At 36.8% G+C, this 22641-nt stretch overlaps 1 protein-coding gene across 5 annotated transcripts in view; it reads left to right on the forward strand.

Moving 5' to 3' along the window:
• The window catches only part of ANO10 (anoctamin 10), a 127333-nt gene that overhangs the window by 65648 nt on the left and 39044 nt on the right, over window positions 1–22641 (forward strand). For 4 of the 5 annotated variants that reach the window (XM_074539268.1, XM_074539270.1, XM_074539277.1 and 1 more), the window contains one exon: window positions 14362–14478. In XM_074539268.1, coding sequence (XP_074395369.1) covers window positions 14362–14478 — 117 coding nt within the window. Of the gene's footprint in view, window positions 1–14361; window positions 14479–22033; window positions 22222–22641 lie in introns of all 5 variants that reach the window. The other variant, XR_012579989.1, reaches the window with a different exon arrangement.

Raw genomic sequence — 22641 nt, forward strand, 5'->3', positions numbered from 1 at the left:
CAAGGGATCCCTGATCTTAATACCATTTTTTTTCACAGTGACACAGTCTAACCAGACTTACTCTAAGAAACTGTGTTTTATGTCAAGGAAACATCTATTATATTTGAAGCAAATAATGGCTGTATCTATTGTTTTTCTGCATTTAAGAGAGACAAGTATGCATTCTGAAAAACAGCTCTATGTATAATGTTACAAGCAGCATTATATATTCAGAAAACCATATGGTTTTAAATGAATCTTCTTTTAAAATGCTGTTGCTATACAAATATCTAGAAAGAGAAGACACATAACACTTGAAAACAGCATGTGAGCCATCACTGTAGGTTTTCTATTTATAGCAGTTCCTTAATGATTGAATCTCTACCATTCTTGCAGTAAACCTAAATGCTAAACTGTTACTATACCATGTTTGGAATGGGCCAGGATTGCTGTGTTGGATGCAAACTATGGGTCTTGTGCATCAGTCTTTGGATTACACAGGAGTGGCATGTTAATTGTGTATTGGTTATATCCTCACTGTTAATACCAGATACAGAACTGAGGGCTCCTGAGGCATAGCACCTTTGGGCCACAAGAAGAGTATTAGAGTACATTTCTGAAGGGAATATGTTGAGAAATGGCAGAGTGAATTATTGATTGACCAGAGAACCCGGTAATTCGTCCTATTAAACATATCCTGCTGCTGATGGGGCAGAAAAAAATCTACTTTTACTGTGCCACAACAAGTTCACCTGCAGATAACAAGTTTGACAACATTCTAAAAGTATGAAGGAGAATTTAAATTAAAATAAAGGTCAGCCATATATATTTAAGCTTTAAAAAAAAAAAAACAACGGACAAAAAAATTGAATTGGCCACGTGAAGATAAGATTGCTGGCATGGTGGGGAATAAAAAGAAGGGAAAGAAATGGAGAGGTGAACTTTTAACCCAACCAAAATAAATTAAATCTGCATCCCTCAAAAGCAGAGCATTGTCAGAAAAATTACCCTTACTAACAACCAAGCATGTCCTTAATGAGATCAAGGACTTAACCTCTGACAGAACAGGGTAACAAAGCACCTCTCCAATCAATACAACTGTATCTTCTTGTTTCTCTTTCAGTGTTACAGGATAATTAAGTAAACCTTTTCTGCAATGGCATTCTTTCTTTTAGAAATGATATTTTAGAATGCTAAAGCATGTTTTATATTCACTTCAGGCAAGGCAATTTGACAAAAATACTCTTGCCATTTACCTGGTTTCAAAGTCTGAGTATTCATCTTGGAAAAGTAATGATTCTGAAGAATGGCTTATATCTTCAGAAGCATCCTGGACATTAATGATCCTCAAATATTTTTGTTTTGAACTGTATTACCTAATGCTTTCTGTCTGTGGGAGAGAAGTTAAGCAAAAATGAGTAAATGCAACATGTAAAGATGCAAAATTATTTAAAACAAAAGAATCTCTTCCCCACAAGGCAACAATAGAAAACTCAAATTTCTAAAAGTCTGGGCCAGGATAAAATAGGGTGATATATATGTGCTGTGTGTTCAGTGATATAGTGTTTGAAACATAGTAATGAATGTTAAAAGATCAGGTATGCAGAAAAAAAATAAATTTAAACAAAAACCATGTCATGTAAAACAAATGGAGAAAGCAGTACAGTGTTTGAACTTTTCTGGTTTGCATCTGACATCCCTGTGCATTCTGTAAACAGTCTAGATACTTTTCAGATGTGGGAGTAATATGTTTGTTCCCATTGAAAGTGATCCAGGTCTAGTGAACTAGTCTGCTGACTAGTAAAGATGCTATTTCTGGCTTGAGAGAACTTGGTATCTGTGGTGCTTAGGTGCATCATCATAAAAATGGATTTTAAATTGCTATATACAGTGAAGGCATTTTATCTAATCCAAAACCATTCAGTATTAGCAAAGAATGGTAATGTTCCCAAGGTGTGAAGGAAAAATATACTCATTTTTATTCTCATAATGATTTTTGTCGTGACGGAAGGTCTTACTTTCAAATACTGCTTGACTGAGAAATTTTTTTTCCTGTGTTTGAAACATATTTCTTCTCTGAGTAAAAATACTGGATGAGATGTTAGGAAACAAATGTAAATAGCCAAACTGATTTATGAGCCTGTTTATTATCTGACATGACTTTAACCTTTTGCTTTGTGTAACAATTTACTAAGTTAGATAATTCCTTGATTGTTATGCCACAAAACCCCATATATCAACTACTGCCAGACTTCTCAAGCATTCCTGGACAAGTTCTCCCGTTGTATTTTTTTAACCTTTTTGAGAATATTGGAAAGACTTCTTTTGTACACAAGGATGTGTGTGTTTAGATTAACAAACAACACTCGGTCAAGGATATAAAAAAGGGGGGAAAAAGATAAAATCTAGGCCAGGAACTTTTAGAGATTTCTACTCTCAAGCATTAGCTCTTAAAGAACTTCTAAGGGAAAAAGGCAGGATTTCAACAAAGTGAAAATTTTGTTCATGTTTTGACAGTTCACAGTGCTGTTGTTTTGTTTGTAGTTCAGATTCGTGTGCTGTTGAGGGAGTCTGTTTGGATGAAAGATTTGCAATGTTGTGATCCTTCAGTGTTTTCACTTCTATAAACGTGTTTCTTTTGAAGACATTAATTGCATTAGTTTACCAGGACTGCCTATTTTTAGAGGTGAGCACCTGTCTCTGCACCCCAGGAGTCATCTTATCCCTCTTGGAGCCAGCAGGGTGTGGAGATGGTGGACTGGCTTCCATTGCTGTTTGGGGGTGGTGAAGCTGGCAGAGTGCTGAGGCATCACAGTCTATTCCAAGGCATGCTCTGTTTGCAGCGAGCCTTGCCCTGATGCACCAGCTTTGCTCAGTCCTGTACTTTCATGTACAGGAATGTGCATTCACATTTCTTGTACATGCTTTTGCCTTTTTCTCTATGCTTCTCTCACTTGTCTGAAGAGCTCTCCTTACCGACACGTAGCACAAAAAAGGAGCAGTAACTTGCTTCATCTACAAGCAGAGGGAAAGGCACTGTACAATACTTTCATTTCCAGCGTTTTCTTTACTCAAGAGAAGAAAGAGTATTACTTTTCAGTCTGATCATAAGGCAAATCAGTAAGGACAAATGGTCCCCAGATTCAGGAAGTAAATACCTGCTTTTCATCAGTCTCTGTGTGCAGACCCAGGACTGGTTTAAAACTCAAAGTCTGTGGATATATACTTCTGTAACACCATCGTCCTGGTTCACAGCAAGCCCGAGTCACCATTGCCAGAAGTTACTCTTGTAGTGAGGTAATGCCTCTTTACAGCTTTCTCTCATTCCCAGAATGAGTTTTGAAGCTGAGATAATGTTCTTTTTGGTATCGTATTACCTCTTTGAATTATTAGTAGCAGACCTTCTACTACTACCACAGGTAGAGCTGATTTCTTCCTTTAGTCCCTGGGCTGTTCAGAATCTCAGGACAGCCTGGGTCAATTCTGTTGACATTCATGCGTGAAGTGTCTCAGTTTTCCACCTGTCTCTGCTTGGTGCATTGTGATAATTACACAAGGACTGGTTCAGATTTAGTTACTAAGGTCCAGGAGCTTGTCTGACATCTCAGTGTTAGCAGTTTGAGATTCTTGAGGTATATTTCAGAGCCATGTTCAAAATTGCTACTTACTTTATTTTAAATTGAAAGTGTCCTTCTCAGCTAAGATAATTTCTGCCATGGAACGAGTCAGCTGCAGGTTTTTATGGCTGATTATTCCTGTATGATAGTGTTTCATAGCAACAAAGTGATGCTGAGCCCTTGATGCAAGTTGGTCTTTCTCCAAAGGGTCTTAAAATTCCAATTAAATCTGTAAATAGAGCTCTTTTAGAGCTTTTTAATTTTATTTTTTATCTTTTTTTTTTTTAAATTTTGCTTTCAGCCTTGCTGTTTGTAGGGAGATGAGAAGTTGTGCTCACTACATGTTGTCAAAGGTCTTACACCACTGAGATTAAACTGTTGGCTTTCTGTTCTTACTGTAGTTCCAAAAGGCAAACTACCAAGTCTCAGAAAAAAACCTCTTAAATGAGTAAGTAAAGGCATTTGTTGATGTGTTCTGGTATTCATTTCTCCTTATACATCAGAGTTAATTGACAATCTCTTCTGTTTCAAGCGTGAATTTTTTGAGATGTCAAAATGCCCACTGAATTTGTCAAGCTGTAAGTGTTGGGTTATGTTGATCTGTTTCCAGGGTATAGGAATTACTGCTTTGTAATCTTCATGCTGGGATTCACATTCTGACTCACATTTCCCAGCTGACAGAAGGACTTGACACAATCACTGAATGCCACTGTGTAGAGCATGGCTTGTTCTTCCTCTCTTGTGAAGAATACTCCTTTCCAAGGGCTTTGCATTCCTTAAAGACATGAGCAGTTCTGGAAGTGTTTCTTAGGCTGCTTTTATTTGAGTGCATAAAGTTAGGAGGTGTGTTATTGCTGCAAAACTCCGTTACTTGCAGATGACACAAAGAGTTCAGCATTAACTGCAGGATTTTGTCTCAAAAGTGAATTTGGCACACAGTTAAAGATTCCCTTTTTGTCAGCTGGAACAAACCAATTATGTTCCTAAGAAGCCGAAGCAGGTTAGCAGCTAGGGCTAAACTCTGGGCTATACTCTGTTGCAGGGATCTGCAATGGCCATAAAAGCTGATGTGAGAATTGCATGGCAAGCTTCCAGCAGCTTTGATGAAGAACTCTTTTTATAGCTAGAGCAGGTAATGGTGTTCCAAACCAGAGAAAATGGTGTGTAATTTTGTGAATACCCATCCAGAGAAAAGACAGATAAAGAGGGCTTGAGAAGGATGTATAGGTCTTTATTTTTTTTTAAGATACCGTTTTAATGAAAGCTTTTTAGGAGTTGGCAGCATATCCAAACACCTGCTGCAATGTTTAATAAAATACTCCAGTTGAATGGAAAGCTTTCCTCCTGACCTTTATGGAAAAGCAAAGGATTATTTGACTTTGCATAGTTCTGGCAAAAAAGCCCCTTAGTTTTTGCAGGAAGAAATGCAGGTGATGAATTCCCAGTATGAAAAATAGTCAGTTGTGATTTTTCCCTCCATAATTGTTTCAGATTAGCTAGTTTTATTGGACCCTTTTCAATTAATTCATTTTGATTAAAACTGCACAGGAATAGAGACGACAATCTGCAGATTAGAGTGTGATATATTGCAATACCGTTGGTTTATTCTCTGATGAGTCATGCCTGTGACATTTTGTTTATTATTTAACGTTGCATGAGTCACCTTTTTGGTCCAGATCAAAAAATGTGCCATGTCCTACACAATTTACTTACAACTTCAAACAGAAGTAGAGCACAGCAAACCACTTAGAACAGGGTGAATGCAATACAATAGGAAGAAAGCTGTGCATTACACTAAAATCTTTACTCATTCAGTGGAGATGCATTGGCAGTGTGGTGAAGCACTATGTTTTGTTTAAAACATGTTTATTCAGTTATGGTTCTTTATTTATCTTGGTGTTGTAAGGCAAAGAGATTTTTCACTAGGATGAATGTTCTTGTGAATCAGTTTTGAAAGCATCCTAAGACTGCAGCCAGGGAGTTGTGAGAGAAATAAGCAAATGCCTGTAAATATAATGCAATGCATCTAGTTGGAGAACTTGTTATTCACAGTTAAAGTTAAAAGATAAAGTGTGGATCATCTTGAAGAATGACTGGGTGAGATTTCACCCTTAAGACTAAACACCAGTTACCATTTTTGTTTCTTGCTGTCAAGGTGACAGAACATAAATTTCAATGTTTAAAATAGCTTAAATTATAATGTAGATGCTACATCACCTTTTCCATCACCTATTTATCGCCAGTTTTCAAACTGTGGGAAAAAAAAAAAAAAATAAGTCTAATTGTCTTTCAGTCTTCAGAACCACCCCACAGTTTTGGGAAGACCATCTGTAAGGCTTGTTGAAGTACAGTGGATTTGCTTTCATATGTGTACGTTTTGATATCTTTACTGAATCTGTCCACAGCTCAGTAGGACCTGTGTTCACTTCAGCTTGGACTAGGACAAGTGAGGTTTGGTTGAGGCAGGAAGAAAGAGTTCCTAAAGTCTGTGATATTTGCAGTAGGTGACAAATTCTGTTTATTACTGAACTAACACTTTTAAAACCCTGGCAGAAATGGTGCTTCAGATCTCCTTATTAATCACAGGTCATCTACTCTGGTAACCAAGGAGGAATTTTTGAGCCCTGGTGAACAGAATTCCTTACAATGCATAAGTACAGTGACTCATGCCATAATTTCTCTCTTTTCACAGAGAAAAATGTATGACTTAAATGTAGAAAGAAGTATAAGTTTTACAGATTAATAGGAAATGGCAATTTCCCCCCCCTTCTTTGATGTGGAGCATTAGGGCATTTTGACAGTAAACTATACCTGTCAGTGTGGAAACCAATATGTAACGTTAGCAATCAGCTAAGAGGCACCTTCATATGGCTTGTATTAATCATACTGTCAATTTTAATTCCATGGCCATCCTTCTTTCCACTTTTCACTTGGAATTTATTTCAGAGCATGATCAAAGCTCTGCTGTTCATTACATTCAGCATTAGCTAATTTGGCTTTTGGCAACTCTCATCCCAGTTCCTATTAAATGCTAGCCATAAACTGAGATAAGCATTGTGCCAAAACATTTCAGGATTACCTAATGGTAACATAGAGAGGGGTGAATTATCATGCAAGTTTGAAGACTGTTGGGTTACTGTAAAATTAACCATTAGCATATACTTACAACCTCCAAGACAAATTTGCACCTCCAGTGATTTTTTTCATGTCTTCTGAATTGACTACAGGATTAAATAAATGAATGTGAGAAAAATCTTGTTCCTGTAACATGTCTGAAACACTCATTTGTGTATGCAGGAGTTTTATAGAGGCTTTTATACAGACAGTTTTGCAAGTGTGCTGTATCATAAAATATTTTGTGTCACAGAATGTGCTGTGTTTATACAACAAGATTATTGGGTCAACTGTTTTTTCCCAAGCTGCAGTCAATTAGGCATCTCTGTGGAAGACTGATACCAGAAGACCTTTTATTTAGAATTTTTTCTTTCACCAGGTGTTTCCAGAACATGCTCAATCCTTAATTTGTAGTGATAGATACAAAAAAATTGTTATTTCCCTGGAGAGGAGGGGAAATGCTGCTTAGGTATGTTTGTATGGCTTGGTATAAAACACCCTCTCTGCTAGCACTTGGCCCTCTTTTTTTCATACTTCAGTCTTGAAGGTAGGCTTAAAATCCCAGTGTAAAATATCTGTAAAAGCCTTGAACAGATATGTACATGGTGAGAAGTAATGAACTAATGGGTTTTTTCCAGTGCCAGGTAAGTTGGTGACAAAATTTCTAAAGATATTGGGCTGCCTCCCATCTTAATTGTTATTGTTGGAGAAAATTGCAGGGAACAGTTGGGCTTCTAAATCTTTTCCAAAAGTCTAATCAAAACCAGATAATGCTTTAGTTCATATTTGGCTGAATATGATATGTAACAGCTGTGGTTTAAACACTAGTAAAAATAAGTTATAAACAATTAGAAAATTTGTTTTTAAAAAAAATTGAATTACTAGAAAGCATGATGGTGCCATAAGACAGAAAAATACTCACAATTATGTAACTGACCAGATTACTTGTGCTTTTGAGTTTATTAGTATATCTCTTGATAGAATATTTATTTGACTTCCCTTGATTTAATACATATTTATTTATTTAATTGACATGTCTTAATTTATATTTCTTTAATTTAGATATATTATATAATTTTTATATTATAATTTTAAAATTTTCTAGGGCTTTCCAAGAGCAGGACTAAATTCCAGAAATAGGACTGGCTTGCTGTGCTTGCTTTCCAACCAGTCTTCTAGAGTTCTTCTTGAAAACAGAAGGAGAGTACAAAAATATGTAAGGGTAGAAAAGACCAGTTTCCTCACTAGGAGATGATGTTTGCAGTATTTTATTTTTTGCTTTGCTTAACTCATTGCTTCTGCAGTTGCTTCCTGGAAACATGAGCACAGAATCGGTTTCCTTTTGTTTACTTAAAAAAACCCTTTCTTGTTGCCTTATTTGTTAGTCTCTTGCTCAGCAGTGCTGGTCTGGAAATGTCTTCTTTTTTTTTTTTTTTTTTTTTTTTTTCATTTTGATAGTATATAAAGCAGTTGTAGTATTCAGAATAAATTTGCTTCTTCTGAGAGAAACCAATTAATTAGTTTTAAGGCATAAGACAGACTTATGTGGAAAGAGGTGTGTTTCAGTGCTTCTAGAGACCAGAGCTGGTAAAATGACCCCAGATTCTCATGACGCAGTTTAATACTTTTTATTTTGAAATATACCTCAGAACTGCATATTAAACCTGAAATCTTTTTCAGCGTAGATTTCTACTTGTGATGTTTTACAGTGGATTGGTAGTAAAAATACAGACCAGGATTTCTGCACTACCTAAAACAGTTTCTGAAGTGTAAATGCAAGAAGACACCGTGCAAGCTGGCAAGTTTTTCCTTTCAAACTGATTAATTTAATACATGTTGCATTCAGCCATCTCCAGGAAAAAAAGAAAGCACTGTGATTCAGCCATTCAATTTTAAGATCCAGATTCTGCAAATGACTTGGGCATTTTCAGGCTTAAATGTTTTTCTGAACCTAAGTACATTCATAGATACGCTTAAAACTAAACATAACCTTAAGCACTCCGTTGAGTGTGTCCAGGTTTCAAATGTGCTTCTGTGAACAGAAGATGGGTGATCTGCTCCTGCCCTTCTGACAGTCTGTGAAATGTTCTGGCAGAAATGGAGCTGCCAGGTTTCCTTGGGCAGCCTCTGTGTGTGTGTGTGTGCTCAGGATGTGAGGGGAGGAAAGGGATGTTCTGTTACAGATGATAAATGGACTGGATAATGCTGTCTGCTCACACTGCCCACCACGGTCTGTAATAAGCATCTGCTCACTTGCATCTGCCTCAGCCACACTTTAATGGGATGGGCTGAAACTCTCCCTGCTGGACAGGTTCTTTTAAGTTTGGAGTTTTGAGGTTTTGTATTTTAAGTAAATGACTTCCACCTTTTGTGAAAGTTGAAGATCTATAGGTAAAGAAATAAAGGTAGGCTATTTATAAATATATAAAAATCAGATTATTGTTGTGTTGAGGCATTGTATCTATGCTCTGAGGTAGCAGTGTGCAGGCTGACAGAAGTTTCACTCTGATCTAAAGAAAGTGCTTTGGGATGCTCCTATTAGAAAACTGTCCCAACTTGGCAAAGATACAAGCTTCTGAAACATCTCTGGTTTATGTGCTTTGTAATGTCTTGAAGAGGCACATCAGGTGTAAGCACATGAACTTTCCACCTGTAGTGAGCATATTCCAGTTGAGAACTGAGACACTGTGCTGGAGTGGCAAGAGGCATTGGATCTGAGGCAGGAAGGCTGCCCTTCAGTCCTAGTGTTTCCCTGGAGTTTCAGCAGGGAGGAGGCTGAAATGAGGGAGAAATGGGCTATGCTGCTTTGGGAATAAATAAATAAATAGGGTAGATGGAGCTTACAGATTGTGGCAGGTGTCAGGATTGTGAGTGTGTGCATGTGGATGTTTGTGGAAGAGAAGATTAATGGGAGAGGTGAAGAAACCATGAAATAGATCCAATACGTAATAACTTTTTTGTCATTTCTCCCCTCTCCTCTCCCAGGATTTGGACATGTTTTTGGATAAAGTGAAATTTTGAAAGAAAAATTCTATGATAATATTATGGGATATGTGATTTTAAAAGCGGCATTTTTGGAGTAGCAGAAGAAAGGCCCTTTTTAAAGTCCCCTAGCTGTGATAATTCTGTCTCATTAGCAAGGCTCTCTGTTGAAGTCAGTTCAGTCTACAGGAGGGAAGGGTGGTCTGGTCATGCTTTCTTCTTATGTATATTGCAGAAATGTTTGCTCATAAATTTATTGACACCTATTAAAGACAGTTTAATTTAATTGAACTTCCTAAGCTTTATGAAAATTTTTCTTTGCCTATATTGCTTCCCTGACAGAATTACTTTTCGCTTTCCTCCTGCAATTTTTGCTCCTCTCAGAAACATGCAAGACCCACTAAACTAAAAACTGTTGCCACTAAAAGATAAAATTTGGTTTGGCAGCTTTTTTGGGGGTTTTTTTGGCTACGTTTTTGTTTTGTTTTATTTTGTTTTATCTGTTCATAGTGTTTGAATTTAGCTTATTTTAATGTCAGAATACTGTGATCTGTAGTCCTAGCAAGGAAACTAAGGATCTCCCTGCCTTCTCTGACAACAACATGATTTTGCTCTGACACTTTCCTTTGGCAAAGGCCAGCAGAGGACAGAGGTTCAAATGAGGAGCTGTTCTCAGGTGTTGGCTTCTTCACTTGTGCAGTTGGTAACCAGAGACCACCTTGCTTCGGAGTATGGACTGGTTCTAGGCTAGTCTAGGTCCAGATTTCTGATTTTAATTGAAAGTTTCTATAAGTAGTAGATTATAAAATAGACTTTTGATGCAAAATTATATTAATGTCTCCCCAAGCTGATGTTTGGAATGCACTTTATCAGCTAACCAGCAGCACAGCTACTGTGTTTTTAGGGGTTTTTTTCTTTCTTTTTTTTTTTTGTTCAGTTGAGTAGATTTTGTCCGGAATTGCTGTGGTAAATCCACTACAGAAATCAAATTAACTGTTCATAATTTCAGGAATTTAACCCTAATTGGCAATTTTTGTTTTGGAAGAGGTGAGGTTGGGGACCCACTGCTGCAAAACACAGCTGCTGCTGCTTCTGCTCATGTTGGTGGCTTTGCAGAACAGAATAGTTCTTCTGGCTCACCAAGCACCTGGCACAGGACCACGAGTTTGATGGCACTGCATTTATCAGGGGGAAGAGGTTCAGTGCTGTTTGTGTGCTCACTTGGCACACTGCAAAATGAGAGGGGACCTTGCTGTTGGCATTGGAGAACTTACAGCTTGTGGGAATGTTACCCTGGGTTTTGCTCACAGTGGAATAGTTCTCTTGTAATCATGAAAGGCATGTTCTTGCCTTTCACTGCTTTTTAATGGTTGCAGATAGAAATAATGATTGGGTTTGTAACCTGGTTTCAGCAAAAAAAAACCCCAAACCAAAATAAAATAACCCCAAACCAAAAATCGACTCTATGAAGATGTTTTTAATATTGAACAAGTACATTCATGCTACTGTAGCAAATTTGGATAAACTTTAGTATTTTCGTTCTATAACATATTCGTACTAGTGTGAATGTAATGAAAGTAAATCTTGTCTTCTGGTGATTTATACTATACTCCTTAGACATTTCTTTTTTAAAAGTAGATGTCTGCTTTTTGTGGATCTGACTTCCAGGAGTTATACTAAACAAGATTAAGAAATCAGTATGGAAATGTGACTGAAATAATGAACTTAACTACTCAACTCCCTGCTTTTCCCTTCAATTTCTCTTGAAGAACAACTTACATTTCCTTTGCCAATTTACAATTTCAAAATGAAATATAAACTGTTAATAAAATAGATCCATTTATTTTCAAGAGGTTTCATGCATCACATGACCTAGATTCATAATTTCTGCCTTGACAGTTTTATTAATACTGTTCTAAATTTGCAAATACGAACAGCTGGAAAAGTTATCCAAGGGAGACTGTTTATCTGCTGGCTCCTTTCAGGTTCATGGGAGTTACGAGGTGGGCTTGAGCTCAATCTGCAGTGTGTTAAGTCCAGTGTGTTTTCTGAAATTGCAGGTCTTGCACACAGGGACATCCCCCACAGTCTGCGCACTTTATGACTGCTAAAGCTTTGTTTTCATGGGAGAGAAAAGAACATTAAAAAGCCATTTCAGAGGAGTAAACCTAAGATCTACCTAACCCTGTAATTTTTAATTTTTTTTTTTTAACAATGGCTTTTAGTGGATGCCTAGGAAAGACATGACAGTGGGGCAGGCAAAAGTAGTATTGTACTACTTTTGTCTGTACTCCAACTTCTGATCCCTCTCTGGCTTGAAGATGAGTCAGAGGGTCTGCCTTCTTGTTTAAGACTGTATCCTTGTGTTTGTTGGCTGAGTAGTGCTTGCATGAAAAGTAATTTCTGAGAAGGAGCTAGTTAGGTAATCCTGCAGTAAAAGGCATTACATAGAAAAGCAATTTAAAACATGTTGCTCTTCTAAGTTTATTTTAAAAGATACAGTGTTTTCCAGGATTAAATGCAGTGGTTTTTTTGCGTTTTGCTCTTATTTCCCTAGATGTCTCTTCTATTCCTCCCTCACCTGTATTAAAAATGGGGAAAACTTAGGCAGTCTCTATCCTCCATAATATTATTTACATTTCCTTGAAATTATTTGTTGTATTTTCTTAAAAGCTGTTTGAATTTGGAACTACTTTGAAGTCTGTATGAAGTTACTCACTTGTCTCATGTTTTTTAAAATTCCTCAAGAGGCAGTGCTTGAATAATTACAGTTGCAAACTTTGATTTTCACTCCTTAATATGATTTCAAAAATACTTTTTTTTTTTTGGTTGAGTAATGTGAGATGAGCCCCAGTGCAAAGGACTTTAGGCATCTAGAAGTGACAATGTGTGATGCTGTCTCTTTTTAACTGTTCTTTGTAACTTTTCAGATAAATATCATTCTCTGGATACCTCGATTTTTGTTAATTCTGCCTTAAGCATAAGATTTTAGCCCAATTCTGTTATTTAGTTTTGAGTTATTCCCAATTTGATCTCTTTATTTTTACATTTACACATCAAAATTTTATCTGTGGGTTAGTTACTCCCCTTTCAACCTGTGATTACTTATGACTTCTGCATAGGAGTATTGTTTGTCTTGTTCAGTTGTTGTTTTCAACATTTTACCTTTTTCCATTTAAGACATTCCTCCAGAGTTGACTGTGATCCTTGTTTTATTGCTGTGTGTTTTTAGCATAAACTAACATTATTTGCTATAATTTTTTTTTTGGAAAAAAGGTTTCTTAGTAGCAGACAGTATTAACTAGAGGGGGAAAAGAAAATCCAAATGAGGGAGAGAATGTTGTACTGTTGACATATTTTTTTTAATAATGTGGTATTAATCATTGCATTACACACAAATCAATACCAGTTGATTCATTGAACTTTTAGTCTTTGTTTGTTCATTGTATCAATTTTCAGCCTTTCTTTCACCTCTTTAAAGAAGGTATTATTCCTTCTAATGTTTGTTTCTTTGACCTACTACGTTTCTGCAATGCATTTTAAGAAATATTTTAACATATGGCTCTTTGTCTCTTGTTAGCATAATCATACTTTTTACTTTAGTTCTTATATATTAACTTGTTTAGAATTTCATCACAGCTTCTTTGAAGCCTGTAGTATTTTCATTAGCTTCTTGCTTGTGTAATACCATAATCTGAGGGATTTTTTTTGTCTGTTATGTTGTTATTTGTGTGCCCAAGTCCATTAAGATCATACAGTTCAGCAAGATGATATTTCAGAGAGGAGCACTGCTCTTCTTCATTTTATATTTTAAAATTTGGGGGAATTTGGGAAGTAGTTTGTATGTGCTACCTGAATTTAAGCACCTCCATGAGTATCATCAAGGCAGTGTAAGCATGTGCTTGAAGTTAAGCACATATAACATATAAGGCACATTCAGTGTTGCTTTGTCTTTCTCAGCTGGGAGCAAGTTCCTGCTTAGAAATAGGCAGTGTATTGTCAGCTCAGGCCTTGATAGAAGAAGATTTATTATTTAGATTATAGTTGACATAAATGAAGAAACAAAACTACTGACTTGACAGTTTGGCATTTGTGTTTTGTGAGATCGTGTATATTTAAGTGAAATTTAGAGACTGCTCAGTCTCTAATTTTACAATAAATTATTACTGATTTGACATCTTATATATGGAATGTTTCTCCATTTCCTGAAAAGTTTCTGTTCATGGGTGTGCCACTTGTTTAAGTATTATATTTGTGTGTATATATATATATTTATATACATGTAAAAAAATTCACTCTGAAAGTGTATATACTGGGCGCAGTATATACTATATTCAATTCCTATACACCAATAATACATTTTAAAAGCTATTATTTTATCTGGAATCACAAATAAAAAATTCAATTAGAATGTTATAGTATATAGTGAAAATAGGATTACTATGGAAATCAGGCAGACTATCTGTGTTTAGATTCAAATTATGAATGACTGCAAACAGAAAAAAGATGGAGTAGCTCAGGCTTAATGTGGTTATAGTGAGCTGTGTTGTACATGTCACAAGAAATCATTGTTTATACCTCTATTACTAAAATTTAGGAATATTATGCTATTTTCTTCATGATTCAAACTCTATAAAACAACATTTTTCTTTTTCCTTTTTTTTCACAGCACTTGCTACTAGCAATAAAGTTTATCATGGCGTTTGTAATTCCTGATAAACCAAGAGATATCCAGATGAAACTTGCCAAATTGGAATTTGAATCTTTAGAGGCTCTCAAACAACAGGTAAGAGCATTTCAGATGCAGCTTCATTTTCTCTTAATCCATCATTACTTAAGGAGTGGAGCAGAGAGCTTTGACGTATTTGTCTGTCCTTCCAACCCACCATTATATGCAAATCCACTCCAGGAAAATGATGTGCCCTTTCAGACAGCTTGAAATTCCTGGTGTGACTGGTAGTGTGGCACCTTATAATGTCTATTTTCCTCATGTGTGCAAACATACTTTGTTTATATTGTCACTTTTAAGGAAATTAGGCTCTATGAAATCTTGTTTCAACTTCTGGAGGTATTTGTTATTACAACACTAGAATTTCTTTCATTTCTGAAATACCATCACAAGTAAACAGTTAACTTGGCTCTAGTAGTAATCAGAAATTGTAAATAGTCTGAACATGTTTGAAATAATTGTGTTGAGAGGAAATAGTAATGTTGCCCTATTTTACTGTCCATACAGTAGTCTCATTTTATTGCATAAAAATGTATATTCTGCAATAAACTTAACAAACATTCCAAAGCAATTTAGGAAAATAAGAAACTAGATTGTTTTACTGAAAATTTCTGTTTTAGCCAATGATTCTGTAGAGTCAATGGTGGAGGTCACAAGAGATGAAGAGTTGCATGGGATTGCCTTCAGTAGGATATAGAGATCCTACAGAGCTGGTTTTGCAGTGATGGCATTCTTTAGGAGTTTCTGACTGTACAATGCTAGATGGGATTTCTAAGCTATCTTACATACCAGAAAACAAGCTAAGAATAAAAACTCCAGCATTGAGCTGCAGAGACTGATTTCCCTATTTCTTGTTGTTTCAGATATTTTCACACTTCAGATGGTGGTTTTACATGAATATGTTTTTTGTGTGCTTGACATGCACGTGTGTAAACTCCTCTATACTATTTATTATGTGTGTAAAATGGAAAGTTACTTTTTAAAGCGTCTACTGTAGCTGCATTTGACAAAATGATCTCTTGATTCTGAACAAACTGAGTCTATAAACAATCCACTGCCTTTTGTAGTTAAAATCCCACAGTTTTGTGTGATACTAGAACATCACTATTGAGGTCGGTGATGTCTTTCTTAATCAGCCCTGACAAACATAATCCAAATCACAATTGTATCTAATGCCTGATAGTTTTGTTTCTCTCTAGTAGGTCAATATGAAGTTACCAGGAGCTGGCCAGGGAGTCTCATGGGATTTTTAGATAATATTAAAAGGAACAGGACTACATTTCTATTTCAGCTGTTCTTTCTCTGTTTTCATTTTGTAGACAGGCAAAACTAGGTCACCCACTGGAATGGGTGGGCAAGTGAATATAGTCACCTTTGGTCACAATGTTCCAGCTGGAATATATACAGAGTCTCTTTCAATGTGAGTCTGCATGTCAGCAGTTAGGTCTTCATCTCCTATCCTAGCATCTCTGCATTCTTCAATGATATATGCCTGATTCCCACTTTTTCAGGGTTGCTTCATTAATTCAGTAGCAAAAAGTTAGTCTGAATTTCAGCAAAAGCCAGAAACCTAGCCTAGTTCTCACCTATGCTTTTAGACTTCCTAAAGGATCTAGGAAGAGTATTGGCTGAGTTTCAAGTGCCTTGATAGGTAGTTTAAATGCAAGTATATGCCATCACCTTTTTAGATTTCCCCTGATTGGTACTGTGCTATGTATGCCACAGACATGTAGATATTTGGACTTTCTTCCTCGTTCTGTAGTGTTTTTTGAGTGAAAAGATCTGCATTTAAAAGTAGTACATTGGCACTGCAAAAAGATACCAAAACATTTCATTCAGAAGCATATTTTCTATTTCTTTCTCTTGTTACTGAGAGTCAACATGATAATTTATGCTGTATATCTTACTTTGAAGCAAAAAATAAGAACAAAAAAATCCCCCAAAACATGTATTTAAAACAACAGGCATAAATATCTGGGGTAAATATGTTGCAGGATCAAGTGTTATGAAGAAACTGGTTTGTATACTTTTGTGCAAGTATGCATCACATTCCTTTCTTGATGCTATCCAGACATGCATTCCATTGTGTTTTACCATACAGTCTTTTGGAGTACTGCTGTCTTGGGATGTAGCTATTAGAAGGGTATTAACAATGCCACACTGTAAACTTTGAGATGCCAAAACAGATTTTTGGGCTCTGTATATAGTGCATGGAGAGATCTCCTAATACAGCTGCTTTGAACAGTTATATTGATTATGTTTGGGATCCTTAACTTTAAGCAGTGGGAGTGCTTTTACATTTTCATTAATGCTAAGTTAATTGCTTTTTAACATGGTGCAGTGGGACTGTAACTATTCTGTGTTCAAATCCATTTGAAGACTTGAGTGTCTATTTGAAAGGGATTTTAGAGACTGTAGTGTCTCAGGTCTCTAACAGAGATGAATAGTCAAAATTAGAGCTTGTTAAAAAATCCTACTTTGAAGGGCAAAAAATGCCATAAAAAAAAAAAAAGAAGTCATTTTATATTGGAATGTTAGTCTTGTTTTGAAGTTCTCAAACTTTAGGAAAGGTTTTTAGAAACTCTTGAAATGTTTCTTTGAAACGTTTCTTTACATGGTTTAAGACTGTTGAAAAGGGGTAGACTGTTGAATGGGTTGAATAATGTGATTTATTTTGAGAAATACTTTGTTATGATACAGTTCTAGTATTGTTTGTTTATGTAACGTGTTTGTTAATGTAACTCAAGACAAAGTATGTTCATCTTTCTGAATCCAAATTGGAGGATGTGCTACAGCTGTAGATTTTGCTTCAAATTTCCCTGGTATCCTTCAATGGAAAGAATGATAGAGGAGGCTGGTTAGACTCTGTTTTTGATGGGACCTGGGGCAGAAAGTAGATTAATGTGAACTTCTTTGTAGAGTACTAAAAAGATTATGGATCAAGATTCTTGGAAGAGGAGCAGGAGCAAGTCCTTTCACACTCCCTTAAGTGTTGTCAGGTTCTTTGTGCCTGGATAATGGGCAACCAGAAATGGGTATTGCCAGGATGATGGGCCCATCAGGATCCTTTCTGGGGAAGTAGCCACTTGGTAAAGTGGAGTGAGGTGTCTGAGACTCTCCCTGCATCTTTGTAGTCCTCTGCTCTGGTGCCTGTACTTGCTACAAGCACAGAAGCATGCCATGCTCTTTGGTCTAGTTCCTATTTTAGGGAAGCCTAAGTATAGATGTGCCTGCAGGCAGCATGGGAACAGTCAGTTAATTCTCCAGTGGTTCAGGAGTTACCCCTGCATACATTGCACATGGAAATAATGATGTCAAACTTGTGTGAGGTCACGATCTAGCATTTTCAGGGCAATGACAGTAAAAGTTTCACTAATAAATACTTCAGCTGCTGGATAGATCAAAGCTTATTGAATAGACAAAAAATCCTCGTGGTTGGAGTTGGGTCAGCATATATCCTTTCAAAAGGTTTAAGTTCCAGAAACACAAGACAACTACAGATGAAACAGCATAATTTTCATTTTATGGACTAGGTTACAGTCACGTTTTTCAGGTATTAGGAGATCTCCCCAGTATTACCTTCTTCCAACTGAGGCAAACATCAAATATATACCTTTTTTCTGCACTGAAACTAGACCCAGGCAAAATGTAGCCCAATTGGGAAACAGTAATTATTCATGCAATTACTTTCTGATCATGAAGTACAGATAGTATCAACTCCAAGATAATGTATAGCTAGTTAATATTTTTCAGGGAAGGATAGTGTGTTAACACTGATTGACATTGATGGGGTATGTCTATCTTTTCACAAAGTGCAACTCATTACACAGCATCAATACCAGGTCTGAAAACACAAGCTCATTGATAGGAAAATGCTCATTTTTTGTGGTACTTCTGCATTAAAACATCTGAATTACATAAATCAGGTAAAGATGTTTTTCCTTATGACATCTCCTGCACCAGTCTCTGAGCAAGATAAACATAGCCCTGATGGCAACAATAGAGAAATACATTTTCATGCAAGAATTGGCTTTTTCAGAGTAACTATAGAGGACAAAAACTGTTCTTAAGCTGGAGCAGAAATGCAGATATGGAGGATTTTTTGCTTTGTGCATCCCTTCCCAGTTTCATCCCCATCCCTTACCTCTAAGGGGACCTAATCTATAAATGTCCTGTCATCCCTGTGCTCTTGACTCCTTCCTTAGTGTTCTAGCCATCAGTGGGCAGTATCTTTTGACAGGTATGCCTTTTCCTTTTGGTATGTGAAGCCTTTCAGTGCTTCCTCTGAAGAAGCGAGCCCATCTGTTAGGTATCTGCTGTCCATCTGTAAATATTCCACCAGAAAGTGACTCCAGACAGATAAGAGGCTCATGACTAAAGGGCCCAGTCAGCTGAGTGACAGCTGTCACCCTTCCTCAACTGGCAGTAATGAAAAGGGTCAGGCTTAGTGAGCACCAGCCATGAAAAGATGCTTCCTTTATCCTCCCTGGTGTATTTCTGTTCAGAGAGTGATAAAGCAATGCAGTTAAGACCTTTTGCTCTTTCATACAGTATCTCCCTTGGCAGTTGTACCATCCATATGCAATTGCTTAATGGCAGTGCTGTGGTCTGGATATCCATAAACAATTGCTTCAGTTGCTTAAGAGTGATGTCCAGGTGTTTGTGTGTCAGTACTGTTCCTTGCTAATGATTTCCAGCAGAATAACAAGTTTTTTTAAGCAACAGTAGGTGCAGCATTTGCTAGGATTTCTCCAGCAATGTCAGCCTTTTCCTGAAAATGTTTCTTGTGTCTCAGTTCCCTCTCAAGGAAATGGAGGAAATTAGGAATGCTGTGACTGATCTCTGCATCATCATCATCACTGACCAGAGGCTTCTTCAAAACATGGCAGTGTGTTAACAAGCTTCTTTTTGAAAAGGATAGTGAGACAATGACAGAAAGGAACATGTGTCTGTTCACCTAGGTGCAGTCATATGGAAAGTTTAATCCTCCCTCCCTCTGCAGGTATTTTGGTATGTGAAAGTTGCTGTTCTCTCAGTGAAAACCTGATTCAAGTAGTTTCAATGCCTTATCGCTGCAATTCACTACACTGCAGCAGCTTTAATAATGGCAAGGTTTCTGGTTTTTGACTGCAACTGCTGAACCTTGCCATTTCCCCTGGGAATAGTACCCACTAGCACTAATCACATCCTTTCCAGCAGGAATACTCTGTGCTGGCCTGTTAGAGTGTGTAGCCTCTCTGAGAACAGCTTCCTTTAGCTCAGATCAAAACAGAAGTATTGCAGACTTAAGGGTCTTCTGTATGTGTGACATTTGTGCAGTCTCCTTGCACCTCTTCAAGCTGTTTTTGTTGCAGAGATTTTCTGTGTGCTAGCATATCATGTGTCTCAAAAGATGACTGTGGAGGTGATGTGCCAAGAGCTGCTTGAATTATCAGTGAGCCTCCGAAAGGACCTTTCTCTTTTTGTGTGGGAAGGAAGAGAACAGGGTCTTTGTTTTTATCTAACATTGGAAGAGCATAAGTCATTAGTTCTTAACATCCTGATTATTTATAATGCAAAATGGGAACTGAAGACAGTTTTTTGTGAGTCTGAACCAAACTCCTGGATTCTGCCTTATTTGATGGTATAATTACCAGAATTTAGAGGGACCTGTAGTTTCAGGACTGCCCTCAAAACACCGCTGAAGCTTGTTCCAATGCTTGCTGGCAATGCTTCAGTCAGACTGGAGGAAGGGCAAGTAGCTGACATGAAAATATTTCATTCAGATAATCTAAGATTTGCAAAACAGCCTGTAGGAAAGACTGCAGAAACTTGAGCTTAAACATTGAATTTAGGTTAAAATAGAATATGAGTAAATAAACCACTTGCTTTATGTTTTGACACCACTCTCCCACCAAAAAAATCCTTGAAAATAGTGTTGTTTCTAAAGAAAAAAAATATTTTTTAAAAAGCCTCATTTCTTTCTGAAGAAATATGTGGCTGCACTTTTTTCTTTGGCTCTGTGGGTTTGTGTAATAAGATATAACACAGCTGATGTTAAAATAAAACCATTGCTAATCATTGTTGGTTGCTGTAGGTTTCTTTTAAGAGGGCACACCTGTTACTTCAACTTCACAAATTCAAATTTTTTCCTGTTGAATAGAAAGTACACTTTCAGACATGTCAATATAACATTTGCATATGTTTGGTAGCAGTAGGATATAATGCAAGTAAGATTCATTATATTTTCAGGTTTTTTATATCAATTTTTTTTAAGCCTAGAAAGACTTGCACCCAGTCATAGAACAGACTGTGCTCAAACATAGTTTTGACAGGGCATTTCAAACATGAATTCCTTTAATCCTGGAGCTTGCTTGAGAGTATGTTAATGAAAATTTCTTTCAGTAGAAAAGTGTTAGCAGAACAAAAATAAATTGTGTTCTTTGAAGAAAGGAAAAGTAAAATCAAATTTGGGAAGGAGATTTGTGTCTCCCCATTTGCTACTTTTCAGCTGAAGGTGAGATGATAACAAGTTTATCTGGTTTGGAATAAGTTCAACATTGAACTATGGGACCCTTGAGAGCTAACAGTAGAAATATAAACTTTTTAATAGGCATATGAGATGGTAGATGGTACTTTTGCAACAAATAATGCACCAACTTTCCAGCAGGTGTAACTTTCTTTTTCAGCCAACTCTGTGGCTGTTGCTTGGGGTAAAATTGTGCATCACATTATGTTTCCATAACAGCTGAATCTCTCTGGAAAGATAACCCATTTTACCTTTTTTTCACATCCTGACCTAGAGCCTGGTGGTGGAATGAACATCAGTCAGTTCAGTACTCTCATTTTGCCTGATGTCCCAGGTCACTGACAAGATGTGATCTCAACAAGGAAACCTGGAGTAAGGGGATAGGATAAAAACTAGGTTAAAATTGTTCTTACTGTAAGACTGCTGCAGCTACATGAGGCTTTCATAGTTTCAGAACCCAGTGGGGTTCCCAATTATGTGTGTACTAGTTTGAATGCCAGGCAAGAGGCTGTTCCACTTCCCATACAAATGAGGGTAAAGTGCACAGTGAGATTTGATCTCAGGAACTCTGGTAACAGCCTCTTACAGGGCATTCAGGTGTAGTTACAGACTTCTAAATGTGGTTGTATCTGTTACTGAGAAGGTGAAGAACTAGAGCGAGAAGCAAAAATTAAATCTCTTCTCATGTTAAAATTCATTCAAAAGAAAAGAATCCCACCAGTTTGCACTTACCATGCTTTGATAATGGGATTGTCTTATAGAACTGAATAGGATTTGATGATAAAAGAATACAGTATTTGTTGCAAGCAGCTGTGGACTCGTAAGCACCTACTGCATTTTAAATATCCTTTTCCTTATGCCACCTCAAAAGATCCCAGTGAGAATAATGGACTTTAAGAGGTAATGCTAGTTTATTGGAAATAATTAAACTTGACTCTGGAAAACTTTCTCTGTGAGCAGGAAGATGCATCCTACTACAATAAGTAGGATGCATCTCAGCTTTTCGAAGATGATGATTTCAGGCAAATTTTAGGTGTTTAACTCTTACTGATTGAACAACTACCACCCCTCCTCCCAAAAAGATCTCTGTCATCCTGTCTACAGGAAGAGCATTCTGAGGTGTAACTGGAGACCAAAGAACAGGAACCCACTGAATTCCTGAAAAAGAGGAAAAAATTTAGAAGTGGATTCATGTCTGCATGTTGCTAGTGATGACACTTGTACCAAGATTGAGTCTTTGCACATGCTGCATGGCCTGATTATGGTGATTCTAAGAACAAGTCTTCACTAGAGTATGTTGCCTACACAGCCACTGGGCTTTTGTTCATTTTTGATTTTGAACAAATCTCTATGCCTCCTGGTGCTGCCTTCAATACTCACACTTCCTGTGGTATGAGAAATAGCACTCTGATATATATTTGCCATTTCAGTAAAATTCATGGCAAATAGTCAAGTTCTTGCCATATTGATTAATTTTTATTTCAAAATGAGATGTTATTGCTTGTCTGGATAACATAAAAAGAAAAGAAAGTAGCTAATGTGTGTACATTTTGTTTAAATTCAATAGTGTGTATTAATACTTAATTGTGTTGTAAATACATAACTGTAGCACATGCTTTTGGTGTGTTAGAGTAGTCCTTGTGCAAATGTTTTTCACACTTTTATCACAGACAAGTTTGTAAAGGTGGTTTCATGGACTGCTGCTTCTGGCA

Source organism: Zonotrichia albicollis, chromosome 1 (genome assembly GCF_047830755.1).
Source record: "Zonotrichia albicollis isolate bZonAlb1 chromosome 1, bZonAlb1.hap1, whole genome shotgun sequence".
Taxonomy (NCBI): Eukaryota; Metazoa; Chordata; class Aves; order Passeriformes; family Passerellidae; genus Zonotrichia; species Zonotrichia albicollis.